This window comes from Serinus canaria, chromosome 2, assembly GCF_022539315.1.
Source record: "Serinus canaria isolate serCan28SL12 chromosome 2, serCan2020, whole genome shotgun sequence".
NCBI lineage: Eukaryota > Metazoa > Chordata > Aves > Passeriformes > Fringillidae > Serinus > Serinus canaria.
The window spans coordinates 33,353,871-33,373,542 of record NC_066315.1 but is presented as its reverse complement, the minus strand read 5'-3'; the positions used below and the strand labels follow the sequence as shown (position 1 = coordinate 33,373,542).

Genomic DNA, 19,672 nt, shown 5'->3' with positions numbered 1-19,672 from the left:
CCTAGAATTAAAAAATACAATTAGCCACAAAGGGCTCTCCAAACCTTGTGTTTCTGTAATTTTTGTCAGATACTGAGGATGTGTTAGAACTGTAAAGTGCTTCAAGAGTTTAGCTCAATCTTTTAAAACAAAAGAAAAACCTACATTGTCTTAAATAAAAATAGTAAAATTCTTCTCAACATTATTCCAGTTTTCCTTTTTAAATCCTTTCCACTTTTAAATAAATTTGCTAAACAATTTTTTTGTATTGTGCCATCTTAAAAATAATATAGAAAAAAAATCAAGTTAATGAAAATCTCTGACTGGCAGTAACAGCTATTTTTAAGCTGCTTTTAGTGATAACTTGTTGCTTTAGTTAAACATTATCACTTTTACATTAAAAATAGCGTTGCTGCTAACTCACAGAGAAGCTGAGACAGTGAATCGATACATTTGTGCAATTCAGTAAGACCAGAGCAAAAAGAAACACGGATATTTATCTTACAAAGTGCTACCACCAACAAAATACAGCAGCTTAAAGTAGTTACCTAAGAGATGTTATTCTCAGGCTACTAAAACCTGTTTCTAAAATTACACAGATTCCCAGCTGGATGCTTTAAAAGAAAAAAACATGCCCACACATGTTTATGCTACCCCTTACTAGTTGTCTATTTAATAATCTATTGTTTCTGTAATTCACATGTTTAAAATTCTCCCTCTTTGAAATTACCCACAGTTTTCTTTAAAAAGAAAAAAAAAAAAAAAAAAGGGGGCATGTATTTACATCCATTTCTAGGCCGGTAACTACACACTAAAGTTAATGGGAGCTTTGCTAGGGTGATCAGACCCCCTAGCTCTTTTTAATAGCAGTTAAATGTCAAATATAAATACAACACCACAGTGAAACATACTCCTTTGACAGGATCTGGGACAAGACACTATGCAGCTGCTGTGAACAATAAAGAGCAAAACTGACGTTTAATCAAAATAAGTGTTGGTGGTTAAGAAGTTGTGTTCAAGCCTGCCTTTTGTTTGTGAAAAAAGTCAATATTCCAACGTGGTAACTACAGCCACAATGAAATCAGCAGCTCATGTAACTCACGGAGAGTGGAGAGGGCCACATCCATGCAGGGTGTTACAGCTATGTGATTATCACCATCTCACAGAGAGAGATACTCCCCACTTCAGCTGCTGAACTCAAACACCTCTACCAGCACCTTCAAATATAGATGCCCAAAGTTAAACATGTTGGGTGAAGTCCTGGCCCTAGCGAGGTCATTGCAAAATTCAGCCATTGGTTTTGATGGACCTCATCCAGGATTTTCACTGGGAATGAGTATCCATAATTCCCTGGGAGCTGAGAATCTCCAGCAAGCCTAGAAATGATGTAATTTTTATTTATATTTCTAAACTTCTAAGCAACCATGCTCAAGAATTTTTGCCTTCAGTACTTACGCATGATAAAACCAGTCTTTCCATAAACACTACAGAAGGACCAGAGGAAGATGTATTTATATCTCAAATTGTCAGCAGCATATAGTTTGTACCAATGTTGTTTTGCTGATGTTGCTGAGCTACTTTAAAAAGTGAGTACCTTGGTGGGGTGTGTAATTTCATCACCAATGTCAAATGACTTCTAAAGATGAAACTTCTCTGATGCAAATGACTAAAAGATGCTTTGAATATGTTTGATATGATATACCAACTTTTAAGAAGAGGAATTAAGTTATCTTTATTTTTTAAATCTGAGACACACACTCACTGAAGGAATTATTTTAACTGCCACATATCAGAAGAGCATGACTTACCCAATACTGAGATTTTAATAGTCACAAAAACATAAATAGGTAGCATGTAGACCTTCACCAAGATACATTAAAAAAAAATCACCAAAAAGATAGGTCTGTTTTGAGTATTTTGTAAGGACATATGGTTGCATTAAAATGGGTCTTTCAGATTCATGTTACCAGACAGCCCTGCTGTGTGGTACAAATAACCAGTAAACAAAGCAGAAACTGCTCTGTACTGTCCTTAAGGTAGCAATACAGGAATGATTTTTCATGATTCTTCAGAAGCTGGGCTTGCTTTACATCCACATGAAATGCTGTCATCACTAGGTCCGAGCCCGGAGGATGAACTGCAGAAAAGGGGAGAGGGGGGGAAGAAAAAAAAAAAATAAAAGGAGGAAATTGGTTTTCACAACACACTCAAAGCCTGAGTAACAGAGGAGAACTTTAATTATCTCCAGTCACAAAGAGAGACAGGAAATTTGGACTTTTAATTAGCCATTTGGAGTGCAGTTGGATATTTTTTTAGCAAGATAATTTAAACGCGAATAATTCAAGTCTGACTAAATGAAATTCACATAATCAGAATGCAGATAATTGAATTTCTACTGCATTCATTAATTCAGTGTGGAGGTGTGTGTGAAGACTTCTATGATGAGCTGTCACAGCTCAATAAAATCTCAGTCAATTAATTTTTTCATTATCTTAGTATTACATCAACAAAAAAGTGAAGCATGTGCATGTGTATATATGGATATATAACCTCAGAAAGTAAGGATATACAGAAATCACCTCTCTGAATCAGAGTCTGCATCGTTTTTTCCTTTTTTTTCCTCTTCATCTTCTATAGGAAAGCGTCTGTTCAGAGAGGCAAAACTGAGAATCGCATCAGCAACAGAGTATTTGGTCTGTCCAGACACACAGGCCTCCATGTCTTCTGGGCTCAGCTGAGTCTGTAGGAAGAGGTGAAGCCTACTATCTGAGAGCAATAATGCATCTTGTAGGATCCTGGAAAATGAAAAAAAGGCAAATGTTTATATATAACCTACACACACACACACATATATATATATTCTGAAGTGTTTTCCCATAAGAAATTCTAAATGATGTCCTGTTTTTAAAGTTTTCAGATGAATCCTAAATCAGTAACAGAAGGCAATGAACATATTAAAATGATTAGGTGCGTGTTACTTTCTTATTACATTATTTGGAATTTTAGGTGAGTAAAAACATGAAGCTAATAGTGAGGCACATCTGCTATTAGAATAACTTCAAGGACATTTCTTCCATTTAACCATCTGCTATTACCACATGGATCAATTAATGATTTTTAGGCAGTTGGAGGCATATACTCTTACAAAAATTTGGTCTCTCTTTTTTTTTAATAGCCAAGCTTTTATAAAAATTACACATCACCAATTTATTTGGTGGAGTAAAGAAGTGTGTAGAGAGACAGTGTGTAGGCAGAACAGACTTCATACATGTGCAACATCAGGGCTCTGGAATACTTGTCAACAACTGAGCCAACACTAGCCAAAATTATTTACACTGTTATTCTGTTTTTAATTTACTTGCAGGTAGTTTTCAGGGACTCTTAAATTTTATTTAATTCCAGCTATTATTTTCAAAAATAGGTTTTAAAATTTGGTTCATATATATTTTAAATTAAGCCTCCAAATAAATTTAGCACAGAGTATTTACTTAAAACACATGAAAGTAAACAAAATACAATACATTCCAGTAACACAGAAAGTTGTAGAGAGACTTTTCCAAGGCCTGAAAATTGAGGATCATTGTCTCTATTTATAAAGAAAAGATAACAACTTTTCTTCAACATTTCTTTAAAGAAGGAATTCTTTACTATACAAATCCTAGAATGATTAACAACAAACTTCTTCAATTTGTGTGTACCATTTCATTCGTGTAATAAAGACATCAGAGGTTATGACCATGCCAAAGAATGCTCCACAGAAAATTATTAAAATATCTTTAAACATCTCAAAGCTACTCAGACTCAATACTTACCTATTTATACCCATTTAGGCTACAGTTTTTACCAAAAAAAGTCATTGCTGTGCAACAGGAAACAAGAGATGACATTAATGTAAGAACTAGTAAGAGCAGAAAGAAATATTGCATTTTAAAGGTACTCTGACTAAAATGAAAAGTGTAACTGATTAGTTCCTTCTCTTGAATAAGATTAATGGTGTGTTTGGACTGTAATGTTTTAAACACAAATACGTTCTGAAAACTGTTCTCTAAAGCAGCCAAGATTACAATAACATTTAATAAACACACAAAGGATTTCTGGCTTCATTCAAGCCCATAAAAATCTGTCAAATTAAAAGAAGTAGTAAGAGATATCTACATGAAACCACGAGATACTTGTGTGCATGCACATTTCACTTGCCTAGGTGAACACGCAGTCTCAACCTAACAACTCCAACTCTGACACCTTCCAATGAGGAAATGCCTCCAACAACCCTAATGATCTACCAGGTGTGGGTGAAACAGAGTCTCAGAAAGACCAGATTTTGCTGAAGTTCAAAATAAGCACACTTTTCACACACAGAGAAAGCCTTTTTAATCCAATCTGAGTTCTCACAATTTTAATAGCAAATAGACGTCTATAAAATCAATGTGGGTAATGTATTAACAGAAAAACTTCTTTGTAGTCTAAAATCCAGCAAAGGCTGTGTAAAAATGATTCAAAGCAGAATTTACAGGTCCACACACCTTGACAGCAACAGCTTCATGATTACAGTTTGAAAAGCCATCATTCAGCAGCCACTAAAAGAGGATTTCAGCCTTGACTCTTGATAAACGCACATTCCAAACAAAGACTTACATTGCAACAAAAAGCAGAGGTATCATTCCAAACAATAAATCCACTTTTATAGCTTATGCAAGTAGCAGAGTAAATATTCTACTTCTCTTAAAAAAAAAAAAATTAAAAAAAAAAAAAAAAAAAAAAAGAAGAAAAACAAAAGAAAAATAATGTGCCGGAGTTTCCTGTAGAGTAACTACAGTTACTGTTTTTCTCAGGCACCATGAGGAGATGCACATTTCTGCAATTCTAACATTTTTGTGTCTAATGCCAAGTAACACAGCAAAAAGCCAAGTCATTAAATTCTGTGAATGGCATTTAGTTTCACAGATTTTCCTCTTGCTGTACCTTCAAAAGTTTCCTGCCAACCAGTGAAAACACGAGTAACTAACTGTTCATGAGATTACACTACACTTACAGCTCTGTTGCTGTTTGAAATGTATTTTATTTTCTTTATAAAATAACGGGTAATCTTTAAAATTGATTTTAGATGGTTTGAGGCATTACACCAGAGAAGTAATGAGCACTAATGTCAATGATATTGGACACAAATTCATTTTAGCTTTATTTCATGTCCAGTACAATTCTGCTAAGCCTTGAACTGCTAAAGCACTGTTATTAACTCAGCAGTAACCTAACACATGGAACAGCAAACAAAAGTGATAAGAGTACAGACTGATCAGGACCTCAAGGCTACTGTCCTTTTTCTGTAGCTATAATTCAATTTCCAATTTTACTTTACATTGGACTCATTATTTCACAGTAATTTTCTTTTTTGCTTCATAGTGCCACCTGGAGGTGAAGGGAGTGAAGAGAAACCAAGGTGCAGAAATGGAAAGATGTTCATAAAGCTAATCACACCCACACTCATATATGTGTATGTGTGTGTTCACTATGCATTCACACTGAGACCAAACACTCAATGCATTTTGCAAGTAATTTAAAACCATCCTGAAAGCAGATAAACAAATACCTTTTACCTGGTTGTACCCTTGAAAAATTTCTGTTTTTTCTTAATTAAAAAATAACTGCTGCTTTTCCCACCCCCTCTGAACCAACAGGTTGGACTGCTTTTTAATTGCAAGCTTCAAGCAATCAAAATGTAAAATAAATTCTGCATTACCCCGTAAGTGTTATGCTTTCCTGTTCAAAATACTCCTTCTTCAAGGGAGTACCCACACATTTGTCACCAGATGGTACTAGCAGTATTTAGTGCTGGTATAGCAGTTGCTCTCTGGGGATATTTGCTGTCCTGAGGGCTCACTGTGTGAAGGCCTTGACATTTAAAACTTAGACTTGGCTTCAAGGATTTAAAAAATGAAAATTGCAAACCACCACCTGACAAATTAAAAAGGCAGGAGGAAGGGAGGAGCATCACAACATTAATACTCAGATGTGTTCACGGAGGCTTGGCGCGTGCGCAGCCTCGACACAGCCAGCTGAGCTCCCAGCTCTGCTTCTGCACTTTCACTGCAGCCAATGCAGGCAGGGCTGTGCTCACAGTGATGGAAATCAGCGCCACTGGAGAGTCACGGCTCATGGTAATCATTCCTATGAACTGACTGAGCATGCTGAAGAGAACAACAGACCTTCTATGCACGCCTGCAAGAAGAAGGAAAGGCTAAACCCTGCAAGTCTTGATCCCATCAGCAGTCATTACTTGTCAGAGATTTCACTCCTCTTGGCCAGACTACTCACATGCATAATGACTACTTATGTGATTAAGGGGACTGCAAGATAAGGCTCTACATTAGAATTAGAGATAATAAAGTAATTTTTTATTCACAGCCACGTGAATCTTTGTTTGTAAGTTTCAGTAAATGCTCGTGATCTCGAGACCTTTAAAGAAGCAAGACTGAAAAACATCATAAGCAGAAGAAATAATGTCATTTTTGAGGAAATGCTGGATACTATATGAGGAATATTTCTCTTTTCCTGTGTTATGGCAAAAATATTTACAAAAAAAAAAAAGCATGTGTTTTTTGTTATTTGGACAAGGTCCAAAATCTGGTTTTCTTCACCATGATTTTATTATGTATATTATACACTGTTCTGCTGGAGAAAAACAACATATGGCCGAACAGTACAACTTAATCCTAACTAAAGATTTCCTGTATCTACTGTAACCTAATACAATGACAGATGTGTACTTGAATGTGTGTGGAAGGTTAACACTCCGATTTTGTTTTCGACAAATTTCCTCTGCCCATTTACAACAGCTCACGAGAGCAAGGGAAAAACCCAAGGAGCTGAGAGACGGATGACAGCCTGTGCTGTGGTGCCCTCTATTGAGCATCCAGCCCCTCAGCCCCAGCCCACACCAAACAAAGCCCCAGTTTCCTCTTTACAAAAACTGACTGTGTTTCCTCCTTCGCTTTTATAAGGGAGGAAATGTTACTGATATCAAGCAACTGTGAAGCAACTGTTGGGTATGTGAAAATGCGTGCGGTTAGGAGAAGATTAAGCCACATGTGCCTGCTACACATTATTCCCTCACCAGATAGGAAACAACAGCAAGGATCCACTGGAGAGAGGCAACTTGGCCAAGGTGGTTCCACCTGCCCTACAACTGCCAATGCTCCTGCCTGAGCCCCTGGCAGGGGCAAGCTGGCATCCATCCCTCTAGGAGCCAGTCTCCCACTTTCCACATCCCTGAGACAGCACCTAGTGGAGACACCTCCAGAAGAGACCTCTGAGCCTGCACCAGCTGCAGCTCGTGGGACTCCAGTGGAAAAGGCAAGGAGGTTCCTGACACCAGACACCTTCAGAAAAGGGCTCTGCCTTAGGCAGATGAATTTTATGTGGCTTCCTCACTCTGGCACCCAGCAAGCCCAATGCATGGCCCTCTGCAGCAGCACACTGTGGATGCCCGCTGTTCCCTGTGGATCCATGCATTTTGTTTCCCCAAATTCTCAGTGTCTTCCACCCCATCATAAACTGCATGTCTGAAAAGTAATTGAAGAGTAATCCTTCTCCCTAAACCACGTAAGTTTTTGGGATCCGACTATATTCAATTAAAAAAAAAAGTCATCAACTGAACTCAACTTCATTCAAAATGGCTTTGTTAATTAGTGTTCTCGTGAGCAAACCCACTTGATCTTCTCTGAGGGTAATCTAAATCCCAAAGTTAGACCTGCAACAGCTAAAAATGGATGAAAGCAAAGAGGATCTTGCAAAAGCTAAAATTATAAGATAGTGTTTTAATTTTGACCTCTAGTTTAAGAATAAACTTTTCTGTGAATTCACAGGCATCCTCAAAGGACAGGGATACTTAGCAGGAAAAACACATAATTTTCCTTATTCTTACAAAGTAATTCATAATTGAAAAGGGGCTAGCGGACTTCCGTTAATGCAAATGGCCTCTTGAAATATTAAATTATGCCCAGACAAGAAGTGAGCTTTACAGCTCTTCATCACTCAGAGATAATAACCTGTAAGACAAGTAGATCTTACACTGCATTTGTGCAGTAAAACCAAATCAAAATGGGACACCTGTTCCCAGATTTCACCAAAGTCTAGTGCTTAACTTCCCAGCTGTTGGCCTAATTCTTACGCTACTGTGCTCAGCACGGAGAAGCTTCACAATGGCTCTAAGTACACACTGTGCCCTCTGCTAACTCACCCTGGAGTGGAAAGTGAGAAAGGATAACAGAGCTCTGTAGCCATCCACATATAGGCAATATGGAAGTGTTCCCAGGGCCAGAAGCTGAGCTCTAGAGAGCCTCCAGCTGCTCAATCCTGGCTCCTGCACAGGCAGGCACTACAGCAATCTGGTCATACAGCACAGGGCACAAACCATGACTGTGAAAGATCTAAACCCCCTGTTCAGAGATATCTTGGATCCTAGTAACACCTGGGATTCCTGCATCACAGGCAGGCATTTAAAAATGTACCTGCGAACCTCTGCCCAGACAGATCCATGTAAGCTCGAATCAAATTTCTTCCCACTGCTACAAAGAAACACCAGTAGGATTGTGAGCTTGTCATTGCTGGGGTGAATGGAGCTCTCAGCTTAGCAGTCTTGGGTTAGGGTCCCCCTTTTTTAGTGTATCAGAACGTGCAGCATCCAGACCCAGAGCTTCAGTAAATTCCAATGTGTATATTATATGTAATATCTCTGTACCATATGCATATATTGTACATATATGCATATAGTACACACAGATCATACATCTATACAGAATATATGTGTATATTTTACAAACATGCATATATTATACCTATATATTATACACAGGTGTATATATATTTTATACCAACTCTCATTAGGGAGTTCCACAAAATTCAATTTCAGAAAAAGAATCATAACCTTTGGTTCAGCTTCATAAATGGGAGGGGGAAAAGCATCACGGCAGCTGGGCCAATAGGAAGATGCCTTCTGTGAGCAGCAGCACAGCGGATCCAGCCAGCAGAGGGCAATGGTACAGCACACACGGTGCCAGGCCAGAGCATCTCAACACAGCCTCTGAAAATGCCTTCCAAATGCTCCCCAGGGCTGAGAGAAAGCTGGCACTTTTCTTGCACTCAAGTTCAAATATTTAAATCATTACCTTACAATTGAGCTGCCTCTTTTCACACTCCTGGACTAACAGGAGCATGATGAAATTCTCCACATGCTGTCATTTTCTGCTGTCAGTACTCACTTCAACTACAGTCATCCACAAAATTGGAGCATGAGGATGTCTTTCAAGATAATCTACCTTTCTGTTTTGCCTTTTGAAGTGCAGACAGCAGTTGTAAACATTTCTGATGCTGATATACCTTGTTACCAGACTGGCCTCTTTCAAAATGAGAGTGTTTTTTGAGATACACTACTCCATGGGGCAGCACAGCTAAGACAGAACTGCTCAGACACTGGAACCTGAGCTACCACACTCTTCATATTATCACTGACATGCTTCTAGGAGCACAGCCCTTCCATTTCACTGCTTTTCTTTCCTGAGGTGTAAAAATACCCTCTAATCCTTTTCTGCTTTCTCTTCCCTGCCTCACATGCCTTCAGCCAGTATTTATTGGCTGACCTTTTGGCCACTGATCCTATATAACTGCATGCAGAATATCATTCCTGCAGCAGTTAGCTGTCCCTGCCTTCAGCTGCTAAGCCTAACAAATATACCTTGGGACCAATGATTTGTTGTCTGTTAGGGAGGCTTATAATACACTGACTGGAAAGAAGATGAATAGTCTCTACTTGCAGTGTTTCACCATGCCCTTACCCTGAGCAGCAGCTAAAGGCAGCCAGCAGAGGCTCACACAGCTCCTGCTCCAGCAGCTGTGAGCAGCCTGCTCTCACACCAGCAGTGCTAGGACACAAGAATGGCAGAGAAAAAGCAGAAAATTACACCAACAGGGGCTCAGCCTCTGTAGAAGGTGAAGTGGTCCTAGCAGTGGGACTGAGGGATGCAGTACTGAAACTCACACACTACTCCCTTGCAATGCAGGTCAGGGATTAGCTAAACCTGATGAATGATTTTATACAGATTGCAGCTGCACTGAAAATGGTCACAGCTGCTAGAGCTTGCTTATGCTAGTGGGACTGGTAAACAAAGCAATTTGCATTTTAGGAAAGCTCTGTGTTAGGAGATCTCACTAGAGAATTCTCCCAGGCTCACAGGGGTTTAGCCCACAAAGACACTGATTTTCCATGAACATAAAGGGGGGAGCTTTCTTTGTACAAGAATATCCAGCTCCTTATTGAAAGCTAGAAATAGACATCACAGTGAAAGATCTCCCAAACTTAGTATGCAATTGCAAAGTGATTTAAATTTAAGCCTATTATCTATAATCAGTGCAATGAAACACAATGGAAAAGTGCCAGCTGAAGTCTCCTTTTAACCAACCAATAGAGCTGAAGTCACGTGTATGAATTATGACAGTGCAAGTAAAAAAATATAGCTAAACATGTAGCATGTACAGATGACCACATGGTGGCTCTCAAGTACCAGAGATGAGCTATTTTAAACCAGAAATTGATGACCTCATAAAAATTCCAACACCTCTGGATAGGCTGTACTTACTTTTCCAGGAATTCTTGCAGACCCTGACGACGATGGTCCACGTGATTAGGATTGTTCATATTGAAAAACGGAGTTTTGGATGGCAGTTCAGGTAGCTGTCTTTATTAACAGGAAAAAAATACAGTTAAAACCAAATGTGAAACAGCAGAGAAAAATGCAGAAAGTAAAAGGCAACCCCAAGCATGTTTCAGAAGCTCTTGAAATCATTTTGGAACACAAGGTTGAGAAACTGAAGGGTTTCTCACACACCTCAAAGGGGAAAAATAAATTAATCTGATTTTTCTGGTCCAGTTAAGCCTGCATCCATGTCTGGTTGGGTCTCTTATGGTGCTTGCAAGACCTAAGCACATTGAAGAAGAACACAGAGGAGGTAAAAACACCTACACTAGACTGTTATTTCTGCTACTCCTGCATAGCAAAAGAAAAAACAGATCAAGTCTCTTACAAATTAGAGGGGGGCTCACCAAAAAAAGGCTGTGAGTACAAACCACATTCTTCTGGGTTTAAAGCACATAAAATGCATTCTACAGAATAATCTTGTGCTAGTAGGAAACACAGGATACTTTCCAGATCTGCTTTCTGCAGTTCTCTGAATTAGGATGAAACAATCCTTCCCTCCATGACTGACAGATTATTAAACAGCCACATATAGAGTTGCTCACATAAGAACTGCATTGCTCTGAAGCCTCTGCCGGAGCCAAACAAATTCTCGATAGCGTCGTCTAACACAGGATGTTTTCCTTGTAAAGCATATACTGTTTGTCTGTTGGGAAATAAAATACATTTACTTTGCAAATCAGCTTAAGCTAAAGTGCAGGCATGGTATTAACAACACATCCAAGATGTTATACTAACGCCCGAGACACCAATGGAAAGCTTGACATTAATTCAGTTTATGTTAAGGGCTGTGCTTTACCTCAGGCAGGACTGCTGACAGTTTCTACTGCTTCTCAGGGAAATATTTTTCATTGCTTTCTTTTTAAAAGGAAGAGATTTGGATTACAGTACAACCTACAGTAACAGGAAAAACAGACCTCAGAAAAAAGTTTCAGTAGATAATGCCAATCTTTGCAGGGGAAAAAGATTCTAGCTATTCTAGTTACAATCCTGCAAACAGGTACACAGTTTTTTTAGTGTGCAGTCCCAACTTAAATCAAAGCAAAGCTGACTGCTCTCTGCAAGTAGCAGTATTTGGAAATTTTCCCACAGAACACTATTAGTTCACTAGGAAAATGCCAATTCATCAAAAGAGAAACAATCTGTGGAAATTAAATACTTCTGCCAAATTTTCCCACAGAGCATACATTTAGATGAAATCCCATATAGCAGACAGGACTCCATTAGCAAACTGCCTGCAGACCAGTCTACCCTCCCTACCTGCCAGGAGCCATAACTCCAGCCAGCCACAAGATGCAGCCTGTAGAGAGCACAGAGATGTCAGTCTCCTGGAACAGAGGAGCACACCCAGGATACTCCACAGTTTGAGAAGAGAAATGCTCTAAGAGCTGGGTAGAAGTGGAACTTAGCTGGCCTAAAAGCCAGGCAGACACAATACTTGGAGTCCACTGAGAAGTCTGGATGGTAGGACTGACCTAGGGGCTTGGTGTCCCAAAGCCGTGGCACTGTGGTGGCAGGAAGCTGAGTTGATGCTTAATAGCTTCAGAGATGTTGAGTGATGGATCATACATCACTGCATGCTGGCATTGGCTGGGTAAAGTTAATTTCCTTCACAGTAGCTGGGGCTGTGTTTTGGATCTGTGCTGAAAACAGTGCTGGTAACACAGGGATGTTTTAGTTACTGCTCAGCAGTGCTTGCACAGAGCCAGGCCTTTTCTGCTCCTCACCCCAGCCCACCAGCGAGCAGGTTGGGGGTGCAAGGGGAACTTTGAGGAAACACAGCTGGGACAGCTGATCCCAACTGACCAAAGGGATATTCCATACCATATGGCATCATGCTCAACAACAAACTAGGGTGGAGATTGGCTGGGGACTGCCAATGAGGGACTAGCTGGACACTGGTTATTTTGTGCTGAGCCTGTGTTTTCATTTGCATCACTTGTCTTTCTACGGTTTTATTTATTTTTATTTTAAATTTTTCTTTATTAGTAATTAATATTATTATTAATATTATTATTAATGTTATTTCTACATCTCAATTACTAAACTGTTCTTATCTCAACCCACAGGTGTTCTCCCTTTCACCCCCACAATTCTCCTCCCTCCATCCTGCTGCTGGGGCAGAGGGGATGTGAGCAAGTAGCTGTATGGTGGTTAGCTGCTGGCTGGAGTTGAATGAAGACACACTGGGTCTAAACAACATCTCCCAAACTTAGCAGTCACTAAGAAAGCCTTAATACATTTTTATTCAGAAGCACTCATATCGGTGAAACAGTGATACAGCACCCAGCCTGCCAAATCTACAGAATTTCTATTGATCGGAAATGAAAAATATAATTGCTGTGGAAGCGGTACTTGAAGCACATTGCAAATTTAAAAGTTTCACAACTGTGATTGCCACACAGGAGAGAAGTACTTATCACACAGACATTTAATAAGTCATCATTTGACTGCTTGCTGTCATACACTAACTGCTTAACTCTTCCACACAATAAGGAAATGCTTTCGGTCTTGTGCCAAGCATTAACCATGTAACTTGGTGCTCTCAAGTCCCTTCATTTTACACTGCAATTAAAATCATTGGATCTAGAGATCTGGCAAATTAGGATAACATCTTCCACATGTCATCCCCCAAAGAACAATCAAGAAAACAAAATTATGTATAGGACAGATTTATGGCACAAAAGCACTATAATGCCAAGTGCACTCCCATTAACATATGGTGGACTACAATCACAAACCCAAATGCAACTACTTCACACATCCAAGCACCACTAAATTAGCATAATATGAATGTCAAGGTACACTGAAAACAACCACATTGCAGCAACCAATAACTTGGCAAAAAGAACGGAGAAGAATTTGAAGTACAAAGAGACAGATAATTACATGAAAAGGAAGTTACTTTCCCATGAATACCTGAACATCAACATTCTTCTATGATGGTATGATATCAATGTCTGTACCAGTTTTCTAGTTGATAAGTAAAGCTAAGATTGGCTGTTGCAAGACACTGTGGAATGCACATGTGAGCACATCAGGTTCCACCCCAGCTGTGCTAAACCTACAACATGGCCATTGGCAAACCCACTTTACCTGTTCCACTGCATCCCCATTGTTAAAAAGAGAATAATAGCCTCTGGCATCCCAGAGGCAGAAATTTATATCCCAAAGACAACCCTGGCTTGGACAGAAACAGCAATAAGAGCCTGAAGAGTCTGTTCTCATATTTTTATACTTACGTGAATAAATATCTCATAGTCTATGTAAGAATGCCATGAGTCTTCTTTCTGTATCCTGGGGTCTCGCACCAAGACAGTTACAAATTCCTGTAAGTGCATAATAAAAATCAAGCAATTAATTTCAGAAGACAAAGGCAGCCTTAAAGACTCTCTTGATTGTTCTGCTGTTCCACAAACTACTGAGTCAGATTAAAAGCTGAACTGCTGTTTTATTGAATTTTGCAACCCTATAAATGGAGAAGCATAAAGCAATGAATCATATGAGCTACACCACATGTCTGGGAAAGTCCCTGCCAAATTGCTAGCTGAAAAGGAATATTTCAGAATAAGTAACACTGTGAAAAGTCATACATGTTTCATGCATGGGAAACGAGATCTTGGCAGAGACAAACTGAAAATCTAACAAAGTCACCCATGTAAAGGAGAAAAAGGCAGGTATTTCAGGCTTTTCCCACATTTGTAATCAACACTGACAAAGAGCACAGCTGCAGATGTGGCACTGGGGCATTTCTGTTCCATCAACCTGCTCAAGGAAGGAACACAACTACACTGCAGAGCAAAATTCCCCATTTTGGAGGGACAATCATATAGAGTATTTGTTGTAGAAGTTGTCATATCTAGCTTAGTTCCTTGTGATTTCTACATTTACATAATTATTTAGATGGATCCCAAAAGAGAGAGAGAGAGAGAAGGCCTGTGGATGTTACTGTAATGTAACACTAATTGGAAGAGACTGAAGAATTAAATGTTTCTCAATACTTTCAGCTAATGATCAAAATTTTGTTGTAGAAAAACAAAACCAAACCAAACCTCAAAATCCTGATAAATCTGTATATTCATGCTAGGATGGAAAATATTCCTTTAAAATACAAAGGTCAAAAGTATGCCTAAATACCATCTACTTCTGGAGCACATGTACAGGCTGCCCTACTCCAATTGCTTAAATAAGCTCTTCACCCCAAAAGCTAAGCCAACCACTTAGCAAAGACTTAAAGAAAAGTGTATCCCTTTAAGCTGTAGATGTATTCCCCCTGAGAGGAAGGCACTGCGCAAGATCGCCAGGTACAGGAATCAACTGTAGGAGGAATGACAGTGTCTCTGGTAAAAAACCATGCTTTTTTTAGTGCATATTTGCATAAATCAAGAAATCTTGAACTAGAAAGCTCTCAAAGCATGTCTTCCTATGTCCAAACCAAAGCTATCAGAAACAAAAGCTTTATTTCTCAGCCAAGTATTCTCCCCTAACACACACTTGCATGTACCACCACTGCAAACCTCCAGTGGACAGACAGGAGAACAATAACAACCTTGAAAGGCAAAGACACACTTTTTTCCTGGACAGCCATTGCACTCTGTACGTAGCAGGGAGACATTCAAGGTCTGGATTAAATAATTTCCCTTCCTGATTTCCAGGTGTTACTGAGATGGGGAGCCTGTGGCCTGATGGCCAGACACAGCTTTTGGTTTTATGTTACTTAGCCCAGCTCCTGGTCCCAGGGGTGTTTTCTGTGTAATTGGTGTTGCCCTTCTGGTGAATATCATGAAGACCTTGCCAAATAAAGCATATTTGAAAGGCTCCTCCTGCCACCTCTGCTGCTTCTTTTATCGCTGAAGAGCACCAGAGGGCCGATTCTCCCCTGCAGCTTTTTAACCCCATGCCAGCATGACACAAGAGGAACAAATGATCAGAGCTTTAATCATTTCTACCAGCTGAGGGTCATGCCTTTACTTTTACAAAAACACTAGTGGGACATATGAGGAAGTTATTTCTGCTCCAGAGAAGATACTCAGCAATGTGCTGAACACAGGAGAGGACACCATTTTTTGGGCTGTTTTTCTCCACCTGCCTCACTGTATATTTAACATACAAAGGTAGGTAGGTAGGTAGGTAGGTAGGTAGGTAGGTAGGTAGGTAGGTAGGTAGGTAGGTAGGTAGAGCAGACTTTCAGACCCACAGTACCATCTTTTTACATCACAAGTTTTTGTCTTCCCCAAATTCCTATTTCCCTCCCAATCTTCTCCAAAGCTGCAGCCACTTCTCAACATACTTTCTTTTCTTTGCTGAGTGCTAAATGCATCAGTCCTGCAAGTGGAAGAAGAGAAATTATGCCAAGAAGCTTCAAACAAGACACTGCACTCATCTCCCCTTCAACTGCTGCAGCACAGGAGTCACAACCTCAGGCAGCCTGCTTGTAACCTGACCTCAGTCTCCTTCCTCTCCTCTACTGCTGTATCAGCTTCTTGTTGACTTTCCTTTTGTCCAGGTTCCCCAAATTACCCCATTTCCAAATAACCTTCCATAGTCTTCTCCTTTGTACAGAATCAAAACAGTCTTTGAAGTAAAATACTTCTTTCAAACCTTTATAGTACCAAAGTATTGTGACTAAAAGTTGCTACTGGATAAGCTATTGGTTAGCTATAGCTTACCTTGCAAATCATTCCAGACCACAAGATTTGCATTGGAAAACTTCTGTACACCTTTAACTTGCAATTAACTAGTCACTGAGTTTCAACAAGGAGGAAGTTAAAACCCTTCAGACTCTGCCTACCAAAGAAATGAGACCTGCTGTATATGCTGTGGCAGAAAGTGTCTAAGCAGTAAAGAACTGAGCCAAGAGGAAAAATGATGGGCAAAACACAGCCCTCAGACACAGTCACTGTCAGCTTTGATTTGAAACACTAGGATTTCAACAGAAGACTGGGTGTTCCTTTTTTTCCCCCCTTATTTACTGAAAAAATGACAATACTGAGTTTAGAATGAAGCAATATAAACAGTAAGGAACTAGAAATGAAAAATAAAAATGTACAGCCTTTCTCAAGATTTAGGGTTACTTCCCCTAGTCATCTCTTGAATCCAGGAAGTGTTATTCCCATTACAGATTTTGCTGCTCTGAAACAGTGGCATTACACATGTAGAACTGTTCCTTCTCTTGACCTTTAAATCTTCCCCAGAAAACAAGATCCCACTGGGAAAACAGCACTGCTCTAATCAAAGCAGACCTAACCACCCAGTATAAGTGATGATCCACTGCCAGAAAAGGTGCCTATGCTTTTGCATCCCTAGAGTAAAGGTCTATATTCACATACAGGCTGTGTTATGGTCCAAGCAGAGTTTGGTGGCTGAATACTCACTCCTCTGTGAGAATGCTGTTATACGCTCAGTCTGTCCTGCATTCACAGGTCACAAACAATCAGGAGATTACAGCAATGCTGGGTAATAACTGCCTTTCTCCTCTCCATGTACTCCACTCCCCCTTCCCATTTTGCTATAAAACTGTGGACACTCTCAACAGACATGTCTTTTCTCAAGTAAGGCACTGTCCACCTGGGGGAGGTGATGCTGACCTCTCCCTCCCACAGACCCATTGAAGACTAACTTAGTCACCTGTCACAAAACTGTACTGCAGTCCAGCTGTACAACATGGGAGACTCAGTACAAAGACAGCCAAGATTTCAGGGACTTTTTACTTTTGCCAGCTTCAATCCTGTTCAAGGTGTCTTCCTCCCCTGCCCAGTGCTGTTTGATTTTTCCAGAACTGCATGCAGATCTACCTAGCTATTACGTCACACTACACATATTTTCAGTTTTGTTTTTTTTTTGGTTTTTTTTTTTGTTTTGTTTTGTGTTTTTTTTTTTTTTTTTTTTTGTTTTTGTTTTTTTTTTTTTCTCAGTTGTGTTGTTCGGTTTTTTTGGGTTTTTTTTTTGAGTGGCACCATACATGATTCATATACCAATGCATTCAAGAATATGTGTCCTGTAACGCTTCAGAGCAACAATTGTCTGAAAACCAAAATTTGCTGCTGACAGTTAAGAGTGTCCAGGCCTGGGCAAGGAGGCCTCTTGCACTGGGAACAGTATATACTCAAGAGAAAAGGAATGGAAGATGTGGCATCTCCATTTATTCCTTCTCTCTAGAAACTGCTAAATTCAGAGGCAAACCATTTCCTGTTCAAACTGCTAAAGCTATAGCTTTGATATGGACCCCAGCAGCCATGCTGGCCTAAACATCCTCATGAATATTCAGAATCTTTAAATCTGCCCCAAAAGCTGTCAGAACTACTTAACAAGCAAGAATTGCAGAGCAGTTTTTCTGGCTGGATGTGCATTTTAATTCCTGGCTAAACCAGCCAGTTTAAGCATGGCACTGGTGGTATTGTGCTACCCTGTCCTCAAGGCCAGGAGCAGTCCAGGTAGATAGGGTCACACATAAATGACAAAATGGCCAAAGTGACACCTAAACTTGGATTACACCTACTCCCTCATGGTTACAGATCTATGCAAAGAACATGAGTGTTGACAAGAGACTACAAGGATAGCACTGAGGTCACATAGACACAAGCATGGAAAAACAAAATGTTCCATTTGAATCTGCCTCAAAAGGAAAAACCACCCATAAAGGCAGCTGAAGCAAACACATTAAATCTTTCTCTTTTAATTTTTCTGTTTCTTTTTTTCTTCTCCTTCTCTCTTTTCTTTTCTTGGATATATTTCTGCATAACACAATGGATTCCTCAGAGAAAAGGATAAGGCAGAAGCCTTCCTATATAGAATTTGACCATAAAAAATGTGCCTTTTCCAGAAATCTCTTAATATTTTCCTACTTGGAAAAAAAGAAATCTGACATGGAAATATCTATTTTTAATATGAGGGGAAAATCTACCACAAGAGGGAGGAATAAAAACAATCTCACACTGGTTGACTATTTGTATTTAATCATTTCAGCTGCACTTTAATTCAAATGTCTGTGCTCAGGACTGTATCAGGTGATGAGCTTGTGCTCCTATTACACATGTGATTAGTCAATAACCCCTGAAGAGTAATTTTCCACAAAGCTTCCAAGAAAAACAACGTATCCCATCAGGTTGCCTGTTAGTAAAAGGATCAGCCACAAAGGACATGGGACGTTTCATGCTGTGGGTGTTGGCATCTTTACTCCATGCATGCTGTGTAGTAAGGCTGATAAGAGACTAAGAGCTGAGACAAAATAATTTCTTGAAACTTTTAATGTTCATTGGACTGAGCAGAAGAGAGCATGCAAGGGGGATTCTTGTGGTCCATGCATCTGGTAATCAGAGTTCAGAGCCAGATCCAACCATTAGCCCTTTAAAATATCTAAAAGTGATAAAAAAGAAGACTCCATCCAAATCCTTCTCTCCTGTCTCAGGGTCTGAGCCCTTTATGCACAGTCACTTACTCTGAATGAATATCTGATTCTTCTATCAGATTTTAACAGAAGGAACTGGTACTGCATCATTCCAGAATATTCTGTATCCTGGCAACTAAAAGTATGAAGAATACAACCAGTCTTCCCTGATCCATGCGAATCGTAATGAAATTCAATCCACAACTTGAATCCCTTTTTATTAAAGCTTAGATACCACTTACCTGTTTTTCATGTTTTGGCGTCATCTTCACTGGTTTGTAGTAAAAAAAAATCAATCTAAAAAAAAAGAAAACCAGAATAGACATCAGATTGGCATTTAGTAGTTATTTAAAGGTCATTATCACTTTTGCCCTTTATTAACAGACAGTGGAAAAAGCCAGACTTAGTGCCATATATGGCAGAAAACACATTGCATTACCTGTATCTCAGAATTCATTCATTTTTAAAATAATCCCTTTTTAGAAGCACTGGGCTAGTCCCCTTCTCTATATATTTGTCATACTTGACAGTCCAGTTCATCTCTGGAAGTCAGTGCTTT

General features: G+C 39.5%; 1 protein-coding gene across 12 annotated transcripts in view; it reads right to left on the bottom strand.

Moving 5' to 3' along the window:
- Positions 1 to 1,345: 1,345 nt before the first annotated feature.
- The window catches only part of SNX10 (sorting nexin 10), a 34,571-nt gene continuing 16,244 nt past the window's right edge, over positions 1,346 to 19,672 (bottom strand). For 6 of the 12 annotated variants that reach the window (XM_050970415.1, XM_030230897.2, XM_050970416.1 and 3 more), the window contains 6 exons: positions 19,356 to 19,410; positions 13,970 to 14,056; positions 11,273 to 11,373; positions 10,611 to 10,709; positions 2,559 to 2,774; positions 1,346 to 2,116 (listed from right to left, as the gene is read on the bottom strand). In XM_050970415.1, coding sequence (XP_050826372.1) covers positions 2,038 to 2,116; positions 2,559 to 2,774; positions 10,611 to 10,709; positions 11,273 to 11,373; positions 13,970 to 14,056; positions 19,356 to 19,379 — 606 coding nt within the window. In that variant the 5' untranslated portion in view covers positions 19,380 to 19,410 and the 3' untranslated portion in view covers positions 1,346 to 2,037. Of the gene's footprint in view, positions 2,117 to 2,558; positions 2,775 to 10,610; positions 10,710 to 11,272; positions 11,374 to 11,526; positions 11,622 to 13,969; positions 14,057 to 19,355; positions 19,411 to 19,672 lie in introns of those variants that run through there. The other 6 variants (XM_050970421.1, XM_050970422.1, XM_050970424.1 and 3 more) reach the window with 3 other exon arrangements.